The sequence below is a fragment of the Necator americanus genome, chromosome V (assembly GCF_031761385.1).
Source record: "Necator americanus strain Aroian chromosome V, whole genome shotgun sequence".
In the NCBI taxonomy this organism is placed as follows: Eukaryota; Metazoa; Nematoda; class Chromadorea; order Rhabditida; family Ancylostomatidae; genus Necator; species Necator americanus.
The window spans coordinates 22,553,038-22,568,456 of NC_087375.1; the positions used below are offsets into that span (position 1 = coordinate 22,553,038).

At 41.6% G+C, this 15,419-nt stretch overlaps 4 protein-coding genes across 7 annotated transcripts; 1 reads left to right on the top strand and 3 right to left on the bottom strand.

The window, feature by feature from the left end:
* Window positions 1-113: 113 nt before the first annotated feature.
* On the bottom strand, window positions 114-4,341 carry RB195_014865 (uncharacterized protein; the record flags this gene model as incomplete). Its single annotated transcript, XM_064205304.1, has 13 exons — window positions 114-221; window positions 366-442; window positions 507-618; window positions 937-1,105; window positions 1,332-1,448; window positions 1,506-1,609; window positions 1,766-1,846; window positions 1,938-2,043; window positions 2,123-2,212; window positions 3,024-3,085; window positions 3,337-3,469; window positions 4,046-4,147; window positions 4,301-4,341. The coding sequence occupies 13 exons, from the start codon at window positions 4,339-4,341 to the stop codon at window positions 114-116; spliced, it is 1,302 nt and encodes a 433-aa protein (XP_064061185.1).
* Window positions 4,342-4,402: 61 nt separating this feature from the next.
* RB195_014866 (uncharacterized protein) lies at window positions 4,403-9,118 on the top strand (the record flags this gene model as incomplete). Of its 2 annotated transcripts, XM_064205305.1 has the most annotated exons (5): window positions 4,403-4,419; window positions 4,505-4,565; window positions 5,379-5,436; window positions 5,658-5,745; window positions 8,929-9,118. In XM_064205305.1, 5 exons carry the CDS (start codon window positions 4,403-4,405, stop codon window positions 9,116-9,118), a joined length of 414 nt encoding a protein of 137 aa, XP_064061186.1. The 2 variants fall into 2 exon arrangements, with proteins under 2 accessions (XP_064061186.1, XP_013303549.1); XM_013448095.1 differs by lacking the exons at window positions 4,403-4,419; window positions 4,505-4,565.
* A 189-nt stretch (window positions 9,119-9,307) lies between these two features.
* On the bottom strand, window positions 9,308-13,716 carry RB195_014867 (uncharacterized protein; the record flags this gene model as incomplete). Of its 3 annotated transcripts, none has more annotated exons than XM_064205308.1 (8): window positions 9,308-9,416; window positions 9,472-9,547; window positions 12,884-13,123; window positions 13,176-13,288; window positions 13,344-13,378; window positions 13,454-13,518; window positions 13,605-13,619; window positions 13,695-13,716. In XM_064205308.1, the coding sequence occupies 8 exons, from the start codon at window positions 13,714-13,716 to the stop codon at window positions 9,308-9,310; spliced, it is 675 nt and encodes a 224-aa protein (XP_064061187.1). The 3 variants fall into 3 exon arrangements, with proteins under 3 accessions (XP_064061187.1, XP_064061188.1, XP_064061189.1); XM_064205307.1 differs by having other exon boundaries at window positions 13,445-13,518; XM_064205306.1 differs by lacking the exons at window positions 13,605-13,619; window positions 13,695-13,716 and having other exon boundaries at window positions 13,454-13,513.
* Window positions 13,717-14,567: 851 nt separating this feature from the next.
* On the bottom strand, window positions 14,568-14,930 carry RB195_014868 (uncharacterized protein; the record flags this gene model as incomplete). Its single annotated transcript, XM_064205309.1, has 1 exon — window positions 14,568-14,930. One exon carries the CDS (start codon window positions 14,928-14,930, stop codon window positions 14,568-14,570), a length of 363 nt encoding a protein of 120 aa, XP_064061190.1.
* Between the last annotated feature and the right edge of the window lie 489 nt (window positions 14,931-15,419).

A 15,419-nucleotide genomic window follows, 5' to 3' on the forward strand; every position in this document is an offset into this window, starting at 1 on the left:
GATCCCAAAGAAAGTTTTTTTAAAATAAATACATGCACATAGAGCAAGAGAGAGCTAGCATCACTGAATTACTCAGTGAATGAACAAAATGTGTGAATTCATGAAAAGTACCTTTAATCGCTTTCATCTGTGCTACCCTTTTCGCTTTCACTTTTTTTCCTTTCAGCGTCACTGTCATCTTCTTCACTTCCACCGTCTTTTTCATTATCAGAGCTACCTTCCTGAAATTTGCAAAAGATCGGTAGTACGGACATTACGCACGGACCTAATTCACCAAAAGTAGTTAACATTGACTACCAAAGATTTTAGAACAGCCATCGCCGAGCTAAAAAAAATAACACGAAGCTACCAAAACAAAAGAACACCTTTTCGCTATTGGAATCATTCGCATTCTCCTCTTTCGCTGAGCCTTCATCACTATCAGATTTCTCTGACTGTTTATCTTAAAACAAATTCGTGTAAGGAAATATTGCAAAGAGGAAAAAGAGGCGAATGTGTTTGCTTACCTGCTTCGTCGTCTGAGTCGTAATTCTTCAACAATGAATTCATTCTATTCGTCATCGTTTGGATTTCAGCCTCGGTTGGTTCGATATAAGTCACATGCAGTTGTGTGTTTGGCTAAAACCACAAAGAAAAAAACATTTCTTGCTTGAATTGTTACTTCAATAAAAAAAAGAGAAAATAGGAAGCTGGATACATAAATGAAATTTGAATTAAATTATATCCATATTTATATTCATGTTCAGATCCTATTCAAATGCTAGTTCAAGCTGGTCGGCAAATCAAGACCATCGAGGATAGCCTAATGGAGAAAAGAGACCGACAGTTTTGTCTCATAACTCCACATTAGCCTTCCAATACTACGCACTACAAAAAAAAAATAGAAATTGAAAATACAACTACGTAATAATGAGAATGATTAAGAACACTTCTCACTTTCTCATGACCAGCACGACGTCGTCGAGCTAGCCGCACTTTCGTTTCAAGCTCGTTGTAGTGGAATCCACCATCTTTGTAGTATACGAAATAGTTGTCCCGCTCAAACCCTTTCGTGTTTTTGTTTTTGACTGTCCACGTGTACTCTCGGCTTAGAACATGTTCATAACTTAAAAAAGGAGATCATTCAATAGCTAATAATTTGAGCTAGACACAAAAGAAAACTAAAAGAGAGAAAATATGACATCGTAGTCAATGTTGCAGAAAGAAATATCATTGAACATATTGTTGGAAGGATAGTCGGCAAAAAAAAATGAAATAAATCATGAAAGAGAATATAGTCGTCAGAACAAAGTCAATTGCAACAGGCAGAAAATATAACTACAACTACATACACGGCTCCTTCTGCATAATTTCTGCCTTCTTCTCTATCAGTTAACTTCTTTTGAAGTGTTTCAACTGTAGGAACGAAGTATGCAACAAATTGATCACCATCATCATCCTGCATACCTCTGAAATGCGTGGTATTCCGAATCTCTCAACTGAAACAGAAAACAGCACAATCCTACTTAATGTGACTTTGAGTGACCATGCTATCGCAAAGCTCAGGTGTAAAGCCTGTAGGAGCTGGATCTGCGTCGAACTGGACAAGGGCGAACGGATACTTCCACAACTAGAAATCATAGAAATGAAGAACTCCAAAAGAAAATAACGCGTCGAAGACAAAACAAAAAATACTCTCCCTTTTAAAGCAAAGAATAATGCATGAAAATATAAAAAAATAAAAATAAAATAAAATAATGCATGAAAATAAGAGATAAAGACAAACCTCAAAATCTGGTAATATGGGCACTTCTTCAATGGCTGTGACACCTTTTTTAGAGAAATGTTTGCGAATTGGTACCTTACACTAAAAAAACTAAGGGATCAGGATTGTCAATGAAAGAGCTGAGTGTAGTTTTCTGGAAATATACAAGTATGAAGAAAAATGTGGTGCTCACATCCTCAAAAGACTTCTTGATCAGATTAATTTGACTTTGACGGTCACGGAAAAGATTGAGATTCTCCTTGTTTTTCGTAAGGTGGTATCCGACTTTGATCTCCTGTCTACAAATTGGATACTTTTATGAAGAAATATTTAATGACGAAGTAACTATTGACTTCTCCAACAAACGTGTAAACGCACCTATCAGCGGCTACACCGAATCGATTGAATTCGGATGAAATATACTGTGTTTTTCGCATCCACGGCACAACCTTCGAGTGCTGCGCAGATCTGAGAACAGATATTTGAAGAAAAACATGGAATGCAAAAAGTACTGTCCACTATCGCGAGCGTCCTGTCCCACCCAGAACATGGTCGGGTCAAAATGGCTTCGAGACCGGAGCAATTGCTTGAGCTTGTAAGGTGGAAGCGGTGCTATAGAGTCATTTTCGCAGTTGCAATTGAAGTGAGACTCTCGTTAGCTCAACTCTTTTCTGCAGTTCGAGTGGCACTAGCGATGACCTCACCTCGATCGCAACCTCCTCCCACTCCGCTTAGTCAACTGCACCAGGTTTCAAGTCGCTCTGACTCGAACATATGACTTAAGGGCACCACCCAACGAATCTGGGGTGGTACGGATTTCAGGTGGAGTGTTCGTATACGGGATAGTAGATTATGGAGAGGGGGATGATTCCGTTAAAAAATGGTCCGGAAGTTGCAGCACGTGCACAAGGCTGGCGCGCTCCAATCGAACTCCTTGTAGAAGATAGCGCGCCGGAACGCCCGAAGCCGTATCTAACCGTTTTTTACGCAATTAGGAAGAAATAGACGGAATCACCGCCCTCTCCATAATCTACTATGCCATATACGAATACTCCATCTGAAATCCGTACCACCTCAGATTCGTGGGGTGATGCCTTTAATTGCATAATAAAAGTCCTAGGTAAAACTTTTCTTTCCGCAAAAAAGAAGTCTTCTGAGAACACTTTAAGAAAAATCAGAATATTTCCGTTTGAGCTAGTTGAGTTAAGAATACGCACCAAGGACAAGTAACCGAGCAGGAACATGGATTTCCTGCAATGGATAGTGAAAAAGAGCTTACCTTTTAATTTGCTTGGAATTCGCATCCTCGTCTTCTAGTAATATGGCATCCTTTTCATTTAGCTAGAAAAACTATCATAAAAGAATTGTCGATAAGTCTACACTAGACTTGATTTTCGCGAATGTTTATGTAATTTCCTTAATTTCATTCGAAGGGATACTAATGCATCTGAGGAAAACGAAGATTTTTTATAATGGGCAAAAAGAGCACTTTCTATTAAACTAAATAGAAGAGAAAAATTTTGGAATACTGATTAATGGAGAATGATAAATGCTGGGATAAAATAAACAATAGGAACAAACAACAGACGTACTTGAATTTCTGCGCTCGTGTCCACTTTGTATGTGTTAGGATCAATTAAGTCTAAGTTCAAACCAATGTCCATCTCACACTGAACTTCGTACTTGTATTCCATTTCCAATGATGTAGGTTTATAATCGATGAAACTGGAAGTACAAAGGAATTCGGAGGTTAAGAAAAAGTGTTATCAACACACCTACAGTCCAAATATAGTAATTAGAACGTTAAAGGTAGCATGATACGAATCTGACGTGGTGAGGGAATCCACGAGAAAAGCTAGAGATGAGGTTGTAGATTACGGGATCAAGGGTGGTTCCGTTCACCCTCCTTAATCGTCCCAGAAAGACGGCGTAGGAACCACTTCAGTTCGTACGAAGAAGTATGCAAGTATACGGTCTGGTCCCCTCACTAACCTATTCATCGGTTTCACTTGAATAGGCAGTCGAGGAGAACTCACTGGCTTTCTACAGCTGCGCAGCTGAGAAGAAAAAATCGTCGTGAGAAACGGAGTTTTTCACGCCAGTTTTCTTTACAATGGTTAGGGAGAGGTGCAATCTACAACCCCATCTCTAGCTTTCCCAGCGGTTTTCCTCACTACGCCAGATTCTTGGTATGCTGTCTTTAAGCAATACCATTCAAGGATGAAATAAGTTCGCAAATAAGCTTACGTTCGGAAGTGCATGTATAAACTAGTCCTACACTCAAAATACAAACAAACATACCGTTCTAACTCCACGAATGGGCATGGCAGAAACTTCCCCGGAAAGGGCACATCCGGAAGCGTGTTCCGAAACCGAGGCTTGCATATAAAGTCTGGCCCACGACTAAAAAAAGTTAAGTCTGGAAAAGACAGAAAATTTGCTATATTTCTGCAAGCACCCGTTAAAAACATGAACAAATAAGAAAAAACAAAAGATGGTGAGCAAAAAAGAGAACAAGTAGCAAATAGTGCAGAACATATTTAGCAAACAGCTCACTTCTTGTGCTTGATTCCCGGCTTGTGATTGGGCTGAGACATTAACTCTCCTGAAGAAACAATCAAACAGGAAGACTGTCACAAGCCATAAACCAGTTTCCCCATGATTAGGCGTCAAATGTGATGTCGCTTCTGCAGACTACTAGACTAGAACCGACGACATACAAAATAATATATTCTGATTTCGATTACTGCATGTTTTCAGTAATCGAAATCAGAATAACAACACGAAATCAGAATACTTGTTTTCTTCCAATACCAGCCAGGTCAGTTTTCTTTTTTTTTAATCTCTTTCGATCATGTGTTCACGTTGACTACCTTTTCTATGCTTATGCTGCTCGATTATGTACTCACTCTTACTGTACTTTAGCCCAATGTACACTATGTCCTCTAATGCATACAAGCGTATAGAATTCGCACCCTGCGAAAGTTCCGCTAAGATTAGGCGTCGGCGCAGGCACTTACAGCATACGAAATAATATTTCCTGATTTTGGTTTCTACCTCATCTTAATTCTCCAGTATCTGGCAGGTTAGAGCCTTTTTTCTTTTTCTAGCGATTTTTCTTCTCTGCAGCCGTGTATGATCTCTGCCAAACTCTTGCCTACAGCGGATCTTTCGAAAGCAATCCGTATCATGGTTGTGAACTTTAGGTTAAACATGAGAGAGGTTTCCCACCACAAGGACGAATACCACGAAACTGCAGTAACACTGCATTCTCGTGTTATTTGTTACCACCGCTGAATACTTCAGTTCTTTTTTCAAACTCACTCAGCAAAATATAACCAAAGAAAGACCACTTCAAAGCTAGCAGAGTTGACGAAGAATCATAAATATCAACCGCACAAAAAGCGAAACTTGGTCGCCCAGCACGCAACCACTGCAACTACAGAGCCTACAACTTTGCAGCGTCATCATCAAAATTTTCAGGGCTGTTGCTGCTTTACTTACAAGATAGTCGTATCTTTCTCACAAATTTTCATTTCTTTCTTGCTCGGTTGCAGTCTAATTCCCTAATGGGTCACTTCGTTGTTGACTTCGTCTGGATGCTGGTAGTATGACAATAATGCTTGTGTTTTAGATGGTCCGTAGGTGGCGTGGTACCTTAACTCAACCTTTCGCCGTAAAGTTGTTTAAAGGTATGGAAACATCTTAATATGTTTTCCGATCCAATTCGACTCTGTATTTGTGGCTACGAAATCCAGTATTGTCGGAAACAACCATTTACTGTGTCTTGTGACTTCATCGTGAGGTTTTGCTATGCTAACACTGCTAATATGAGTGGTTGCGTAAATAAGTAACACCACATAATCTCATTTTGTCCTTTCTATGCGCTACTCAGGGTTTATTTAACGTTCAGGCATCTGGAATGCTCATCCGCGATTTGCTACTAGGACTGTAATGGTGAAGAACAATGATGTGGACTCCGCTTTTAGTCTTCTAAATAGGTAGGTCACAAACCTCTATTAAGTCACATCCTCTGATTTTTTGCGTGGGTTAGTTTTAAAATTTCAACCTTCCGGCGCTAGAAATAAAAATTCCGTTAAGTTACTTCTCCAAATTTGGCATAATCCTTCAATCTATACGACAAAAATGATTCAGATCAAGTTCAGGCATTCTTTAGCAGAACTGCACATTTGACGATACAGAGATGATATACATGAGAACGCAATGCATTGATCTGTTTTCATCTCGCGTTTTGAACTGTCAGAAAATGTGAGTTAAGAAATATGTGAGTACGGTTCTCTTAGGGATTTTCGACATTCGACAAACTTTGCTAAAGTTTCCACAAATCGCCTTCCTAGCCAGAAACGTCCGATTCCATCTAGAATCTAAGCTATCAAGTTCCTGCTCCTCTAAAGACAGATATCAAAGTGTATTTTTTTTTATCACAACGTATGGACTGTGTTACATCACAAGTACTCATCTTAATTTGGTGAAACTTTGATAACGACTGCTAACCGATTAATCAGGCAAATGATTCGGATGTCTTATTTAAGAAGACCCGTCCGAAGTACAGTTCATGCATAATTGAGAGGCATTCTTCTTTACAATTCAGCACCACCAAGGCTGTACGCACCATTACGCTTTAAGGTTTTGGGTATTGGTTTTTGTGATTCCTGTTGTGAATCTCGGATATTTCTAATTGGGGTGTTGTACTGGAATGATCGAATGTGTGTTTTTCGTCCGAGAAACGTTTCATTCAGCTATCTGTTTGAGACCTACTAGAGTTTTTGGCTGTAATATTTCGGGTTATGATGATGAGACTGTACGCAGTAAGCCGAGACCTGCTATCCTGCACTATAATGCTTCACGCTGCAAAAAAAAAGAGGTGACGTGATACTGAGCTTCCGATATAATAAATTTTTCTTCTCAATAAGGCAACAAAGTAAGAGATTATCTGGGACTCTGAATTGATCCCTCTATGTTCTAGTCAGGAAGCTTTGTCCCGTCCCTATCCGAACAAGAGAGCGCAACCATGGCAAAGTGTATGTTCGGAGCATTTGCAGAGCAAGCAATTTGGGGGCAAGCTGTGTAAATTAATGTTGAGTAGGAGAACAAGGGCTTGGACTGAGTATATTGACATAGTCTAGTCTATGAAGCTTACGAATAAGGCTAAAAAAGCAGCGGTAGAGGGTGTTGCGTAGTCGGTAAGAGGTTCCGGTGTGACTCTGTGACTACACGATCGATCGATGATTGGAAACCACCTTGGTGTAAACCAAGCTCTTCTTCATTCTGGCGTCAGTAAATTGGTATCAGGCTTGCCCTGAAATAAGAAAGGAAAACACTAACTTGATAAGTCGGTTGGCGGCCGAAAGTCATAGTACAGACACGGCAAGCGTTAGTAAACCTTAAACGGTTCTGAATTGAAGTGAGCGCGTTGGGGCATCCCAAGCAGACTAAGTAACTGCAGACAATTAATCCTTTTACTTTAAGCAGCGGTAGCAGCTTAGTATATATAGTGTGGTGAAGTCCGATTTCTTGGATCGGCCCCACCGTGGTGTCGCTTCTTTGCATTTCTTCTTTTTACGTGTTTTTTTTTTCTCCGTGTTATGACCTAACATCGGGAACACGCTGGTACACAGCACCATAGGTTCGATAGGGAGGAGCCGGCCCTGCTCAAGTGAAGGGGGTCTAGGTCATCGGGTGCAGCTCAAGTAATGAGGACCCCTTCGCCAACCGTTCGAAAGTGAAGGGGTCCTTTTGTCAACTGTCCAAAAGTGAGGGGATCCCTACGAAAACAGTGTAACAGTGAAGGGGTCCTTCCGTCAAAATGCAAAAAAAGGGGTCGGTGCACCGGCTCCGACAATCGCATCTATCCACAACACCTCGAATCACACGGGTGCGTGTAAAGAGGGTCCCGGCGGAATTTCAGCCATGCCCCGGCCATGCCTCGTCAGAGCAATTAGCGATGGTGCGTGTCCTAAAGAGATTCACTTTCGTTGGCACCTAAACAGCTGACTCTGCTTACCTACCGCTAATCATACGCTGCATCACCGGCTAGGACATAATTCACTATCTGTTAAATTGTTCTGGAGAATAACACACATTCACTTCAATTTTGTAACATGAGGTGAACTCAATTTAGTAATCGTACAAGAAGCAAGAGAAATCCTCACGCGAAGTATGAGATCTAATAGCTTCGAATTACGTGCATGAAAATTTTCGTTAAAACGGAACATTCCAGCTCTCAAAAATAACTCAAACGTAATGTGAATTGTCATTATCCTGTAACTCCCAAGCTTTTTTGTAACCTAATTTATTTCTCGACAGAGGGGCCTTCTATATCTCTGACTTCTTGGACCTTACAGGAAAAAAAAGAGTTCAAATTTGGTAAGATTTCTAGACTTTCTGAAGGTGATATAAAGACAAACTCACTCCCTTTCTTTATTAGAACACCATACAAAATCCCATGTACTTCTATCTAACACTATTATTCTTTGACTTATTCGGTCATTTCAACAGCTCACACCACTCTTCTTTGCATATTTCCTTGTTTTCCTCACTTATGACTTCACTTCTCTAAGCGCTGCTGGAGATCATAAACGTGAAAATAGCAGAAACAAGACTAAAAATGCAGCCATAGGGATCGATGTCGGTTGAAAGCTTGGAACGTGACAGATTTGCTTAGAAATCTGACGCTGCAAGTAAAGATAGATAACAATCTTTTCCAACAGCTTAAACAAGCTAACTTAAAATGGGAAGGTTATGAAGGAAACAACTTTTTCGTAACACGTACCTACTCTAGAAATACCTTTAAACATAAATAGTATGTGCCATTGTCGTCGTCAATATGTCATGTGCGTGAATGTTTGCGTGCGCTATTGAAGAGATATACCTGTTTGCATTGTAAAAAGCTGTAAAAAATGGAAATGAAGTGATGCCTACGAAGGACTGCTTCGAATGATTGAAGACCCTTTCTCATGCTGTTGTTTACTACATCCTCCTGTGTTATTTTTGAAATGAGAGACGAGAAGGGAGAAATAATTGTAAGATTATGGTGCAAAAAAAAAACTCGAAAAAAAAAACACGCCTTTCCCACATATGCCACAAACTTCACGTGCGCCTCTATATTACCTACCAGTTTACCCAGTTTTAACTGATTTGACCTCAGTTATAATTGATTGTAGGTTACTGGATGCTGAAGGATTGTTGAAGATCGTCCGTCGAACGCAGTTCTACCAAAAGCCATACATGCAACGCAAACAACTTTCTATTGAAGCATCAACAGCCATATTTAATGAGGACATGAATAGAAAAATGCACTTTCTAATGAGAAAGAATCGTCCTGATGCGTATCCTGGTCAAATCACAACCTAATGTTTATTTTTACACAAAGGTTTAGGTTGTCTCAGGTTGCTGTCTCGCTCTCTCACATTATTTAGTTTGTATTTGTCAGTAAAGTTCTGTTCTACACAAAATCTACTTATTCTGCAGAGAAGCCGATACAGCGAGGGGATCTTTATTACGGAAAGAACAGCAGTGTATACAGAACAACGGAATAGCACATCAGTTAACAAGCATTGATGTCCTAGTGAAATCCATTTCTGGCATACGTGTCGGTATCTCAAACAAGGTGTCATCCGTCTCATCGCGATCTTGCATTGCGTGTAATCTCCTTCAAAAAACTGAATCGGAGGAATATGGCTTGAAAAAGTACAGACTCTACTCACCTCTGATTCCTCTGCATAGTTTTCCTTATGATGTATTCCTGATCCTCTTGATCCCAGAAAGTGTTCAATGCAGGTGCTGCAAGGTAATTTTAATTTTGGTAAGGTTAGTGAAAGGTTTTTGGTAAAGTCTAGCATGGGAAAGTTAGAGCATCATTTCTTTCAGCTCCAATTTCCTTTTAGTAGCTTTAGCTTGTATGTCGTGTTTCGAAACACTTAGGTTTTAGGGCCCAGACTGGCTTAGCCAGGGGACTCCGTCGTGCTCTCCACTTCCACCTCGCCCATTCCCCTCGCCCGGCGTTAAATAAGTCGGTTGACCATACCACACATTCCTCAAATAGGAAAGCCATGTGACAGTTAGGAACACTCTTCGGGCTCCAAATGCAGTTCGGTTACAGCAGTCGGAGGTGCGTATCGTTAGGTACCCGCAGCCCGGATAAATGCCTGCAGAAGAGGCTATCGGTAGGCCAGAGCAGGCATATCTTGGGCTACCTTGGGTCACTAAGTAACGCCCATCCATCACCACATCACTGAGGTCATGAGCAATGTTTTATTGCAATTACTTGGTAGATTTGCCTTCTACGAAGGTTCAAAGAACGAAAAGGTAACAACGTAGCAACGTAGAAAGTGGAAGAAAACTTAGAAAATGAAAGTGCTAAAAATGAAGTAAAAACATATAGAAAATTTGTACAAGACAGAAAAACGCCGGCAGAAAATTGACTTTGAGAATTGAGAATTTCAAAGAAGAATGGGAGTACCGTACCGACATATCCACCATAGCACACCACACCACATATCCACCAATAAATACTGCGAAAGAATGTCAAGATTTGTAACTAAAAACTATATAGAAGATATAGATATACTTGTATTTATGCAGAGTATTTAATGCACGTAAGATACTACAATAGTTTGTGAAATTTCGATTTTTTTGCTTTACGCAAATAAACATACAATTACTTCCTGGTTCTGGCATCTCGTGTGCAGTCGTTCGATATATCTTTATATTGTAGTATCTTACGTGCATTATACGTAAACGATCGATACTCCTACAGAGGCAGTAGCAGACATACCGTGCCTCTGGGATGGATGTTTCGCTTCCCATCAGACGATGACAGTCGCTGATGTAGGATGTGATGGGCGGGCATAAGCGAAACGCAGCGTATTGCTCTGCTAACGCTACTCAGCACAATTGACGATCGCCGTTACGAATAGTTTTCCCTAATGATGGGCTGTCGACGCGGCTGCGGGTACCTCACAAGCACCTTCCGCTGTGGGGTGCTCACTCCCCCTCCCTTTTCGCCCCGATAAGTTACTGTGCGCCGCTCAATAATCTCTATCACCCAATAGGTGTGTCCAAACTAAGGTTTGCTAAGGCTACCCGCAGAGCAGCGCGGTTTGGCGGCTCTGCAGTTTTGGCGGTTATTGACTATTCACAACAGTGCGCTCAATAACCCCAAATACCGCGCAACAGCAAACCACGCGGCTCTGAACTCTGCGGGCAGCCTAACTCCGCTTTGCTAACGACCGAATAACACTAATATCAGAATAGTACCAATTGCACCGAAAAGAAGGAACTAGTGAAGAAATGATCAATCACAGGCCCATTTCTTGATGTGTGATGATACGTTGAGAGAAGAAATAACATGATACGTCAAGATGAAAAACAGTCGTGCAAGCGGCTACGCTCGAACAAGTACCCTCGCGATTGGGGCGCGACGCGACCTCGGCCGGTGGCTTGCTTGAGGACTTTCATGACTCGATTCCAGATGCCGAGCTTAAGAAGGGCCTTCTCCTGACATCAGTAGGCATGTAATACACACCATCGTATTGATGGATGAGGAGACCTTCGCGTGGACACACCTATTGGTTCACGGGCATTATTAAGTGGATCGTAGTATTTGCGGGGGAACAGGTGAGTATACAAGTTGGTGTTGCGGGGTGCTCCGTAAGAAAATAACGGAAGACTGTTTCCTTTCAGGACGATTGGTGGGAGTTGAACGTGGTTATGCTCATACTCGTGAATTACACCCACAACCCCAACTTTTCCTGAAAAGATCTCGACATCGTCAATTTCGTGATATATTTTAAAAACAAAAATAATGTCTAAATTACTTCAAATCAATTCACAGCCTCCAAAACTCCAGATTATTACGCTACCGAAATTGAATACGTCAAAACAATTTTCAGTTTCACAGGTAAAAAAGTGATAATTCCAATGATGGTTGGTCTATAAACATCCGCTGTTTTTTTAAATCGCCTAATCCTTCCACTCGTTCACATCCAAGAACCATTCGAAAGCTCTATCCTTACTCTGCAACTGAGACACAAGGAAATTTGGGGTTAATTGGATTCCATTAATTCAATGTTTCGATAAGCTGAAATATTCCCGATTGAAGTCCAGGATTCAAAACCACAATAACTTTGCTCACAATCTGATATAAGTTTGCTTATTTACGCCAATTCAGACAGATTAATTAGCTAAAGAATCAATGTGCTCAGAATGATAACAGTAACATTAGAGGGACAACACAACTTTACTGGGGCAGAAAATCGAATACCAGTACTTGATTAGAACTAATGTTGTATTCCTGGGGAAATGCAACCATTGCGATGCACTATGCTTTTGAAAATGAGCGTGTGACATTTGGAATCGCTGGGAATTCCCGACACGACCACGCCGACGACGATAGTCTGTCTATACGTCGTAGCTACATGTAATAGGGTCAAAACGACATGAAACACGTACGCAATTGCGTACGCAGCTTCTCCGGAGGCACTTCGGTGGAGCGTAGCAGCTAGGAGCGTGGTGAAACCCTTGCTGTCACCACCCATCACTGCATTTTGCGACGGTCCCAACTCGGTCCCTGCAGCTTCCACCACGCCGTTTCTAGCATGTACGCAAATCCAATGCAGCTACACTCGTGATTCATGTCGACTATACCTCTGAGCATTGCTGTGGGCACGATGACGATTAACATCGACGACTTCATTGTTTTATCATGAGAGGTCGAGCATCTGTTAGCATCTGTTTTATTTTAAGGTGTCCCCTCAGTGCAATAGGGAAGAGGGAACTTTTGAAGTCGTATAGAAAGTGCTATACATAACAAAAAAGTCTAGCAAACCCTCACATTTTTGAAAGAGAAAGAGGCAATGCTGTACAATAGTAGCGCCTCCGGCCTATGTTCACCACGCATCGCGAAACAAATTATTATAGCTTTGGTTTTATCACCAACTCAGTTGAATGTGTCGTGAATGGAGTGTTACAGAGGGGGTAAGCCAATTCCACAAAAAAAAACCGTGGATAGTGCCATGTCACCAGCTTGATTTTGCCTTTCATAACTCTCAATAGATGCCACTGGCGAACGCATAACTTTTTGAAGTCGATGCCCGTAATTTTTGCTAGAAGACTTACGCGGTTGTCTGCTTCTGTGTCTTTCATCTTTACGCCGTCTTTCTTTCCGAGCCTCTTTTGCAGCTTCACGTGCTGCTTCACGAGCTGCTTCTCTGGCCGCTTCACGTGCTGCTTCTCGCGCTGCTTCACGAGCAGCTTCGACTTGGTCACGACGTGGTGATCTGATTGGACTTGGTCCAACGTTCTTGCTACCTTGTTGTTCTGCTATATTCCTGTCTTTCTCTTTATGAACTGATCCGGCTGAAGGGCAGAAAAGTTATCTTGAAAATACCACTTCCGAAATATCACCCACTTTTTGGTGTTTCCAATTCGTTTGGCGTGCAAGCCCTGTTTTTATTGTTTACAGATTGTCGTGAGTGTTTTTTTGCTTCTTCCGTGCTTAGCGAACTTGACGACATGGTGAATCTGCACGGGAAAAGCAGATAAAGGCGAAATTAAAAAGGTCTGTTGAAAGACTCACTGTACGCTTGGCGGTCGAGATTCAGGAACCGGCCTCTGCAAAAATTACTTTCAGTACAATTTCCTTTATTTACCAAAGTGAAAAGGCATAATCAAAATCACACTAAGCACTTTTGCAACTGGTTTATCTGAAGAAATTTTCGAGTTTTTCTTACTATGAGTACAACCCATTGGTACTGAAAAAGCATTTCATGTCAATGAAGTCTGACGGTGGCCTAATCACTATCTATAAGCTCATTGCGGCTTTGAAGAGGTAACTCACCAACTAAGTGATAGACTGCGAAATGAACGTTACCATAACAAAAGGCAGACTGTTTGCTGTTTTATTCCAATCATGTGGTTGTAGCTTCACCTTTTTTCTTGTACTGTATCATTACGTGAACTCATTTATTATGAAGAGAAATGTTTGCTATCGCGCATTCTTTCAACTTTGGTCGTGCGCATTCATGAATGGTTTTGAAGAAATGTCGTAATACAGAGTCATCATGTAAACAACAGTATAATGCCGAAAGATATTTAAAAAGCTTTGAAATTTTACAACTGGAGACTAGCAGCGCAACTATTCATGAAGGGGTTCACATTACTTCTAGCTTGAACAAACAACAGCATGAAAGTTACAAGTATGATCTCAACTACAGAAATAGTCACTCGACCGTTTGCCATAGTCATCTTGCTATCATGGAAGATGTAGGATATTGAAATATGGTTCCCAAAGCCTGTACTGTTTCTGTTTGATCGGGCTATACATAATAGCTCCAGAAGCATCCATATGTTACTTCTTTTGGTGTTGTGTTCAGAACAGAACTTCCCAGAAGGACATCATTTCCTCGTCGAATTTTCGCTCTTCGATGCTCTCTCTGTTCTTGGTACTCCTACTAGTGCATTCTGGTCGGATTGAATGCCTCCTTCAGACTAACTGTTGTGTTTCCTACAAAAAATGTGTATGCTGCATACCTTAAAAAGGCTGTTTTCACTTTGTTGACTCAATCGCGATAATGATGTTATCACATGATGCTATTTCTTGAATCTGTTGTGACGTAGAACCCTTAAAGTCTCGGCTATGCTCTCTGTAGACAGTAAGAGCTCGCAAGGAATTCGTTCGCTGCTGTAAATGCAAAACGTCATGCTTCGACTGGGCTGCGTGTTAACGCCGGATGTTCTTCGCCACCCAACGACGATGTCCGGCGACGAAACAGAGAGTTGTATCAAAGATTAGATGTTTCGTCTAGACCTGTGATTTATCAAGGTGAGGCTTCGGCGATGGAGTGGTCGGTGCCTGTGGCTCGAAGAGCATCATATCTCTTGTCGAAAGACTACGCAAAGAATTGCCCATGTTCGACTGTCTTTGAATCTCGGCACTTCGTAAAGTGGTCTGATCTATCGAATGGCGGTGTCCCTGCAGTACGTTTGCTATCCAGTCTTTCACTGCACTGGTCCAGTGATAGTCGTTGAAGCACATCATGTGACCAGCCAACCTTACGTTCTTTGGTATATACGGCGAGGTCTCTGATCTTCGATCGTTGACACAGAACTGAACTTCGAATCCTTCTTTTACTTGTGCAAAGCAGGATACTCCCAGCACCACCATTTCAGTTGAGCATTCTGTGACGTTGACCGCATTGGTCTCATCTAAATCTACTTAAAGCCATCACCCCACGACTCTAGGGTGGTACCGATTTCAGGTGGGTTATACCTATACGGAGTCGTAAATTGTGAGGAATAGGGTGATTTCTTGAATATTGCCGAGAAAAACGGCACGGAAGACGCGGCTTAGAGCGTTCCAGGGCGCTGATCTCTGCAACGAGTTCTATTGGAGCGCGCCATCCTTGTGCACGCGCAGCACCTTTTTTCACGTCAAATCAACCACCCCTTTCCCCCAATCTACAACCCCGTACAGGCATGACCCACCTGAAACCCGTACCCCCCTCCCCCCAGATTCGAGGGGTGATGGCTTTAAAGCATGGTGCAACCCCGCCATCCAGTCCAGCACGCAGCAGCATGCCGGAATGGATGGCGGGGTTGGAAGCCTTAGCTAAAACCATGTTGCGAATTCCTTTAGATTCAGAAAGAAGCAATT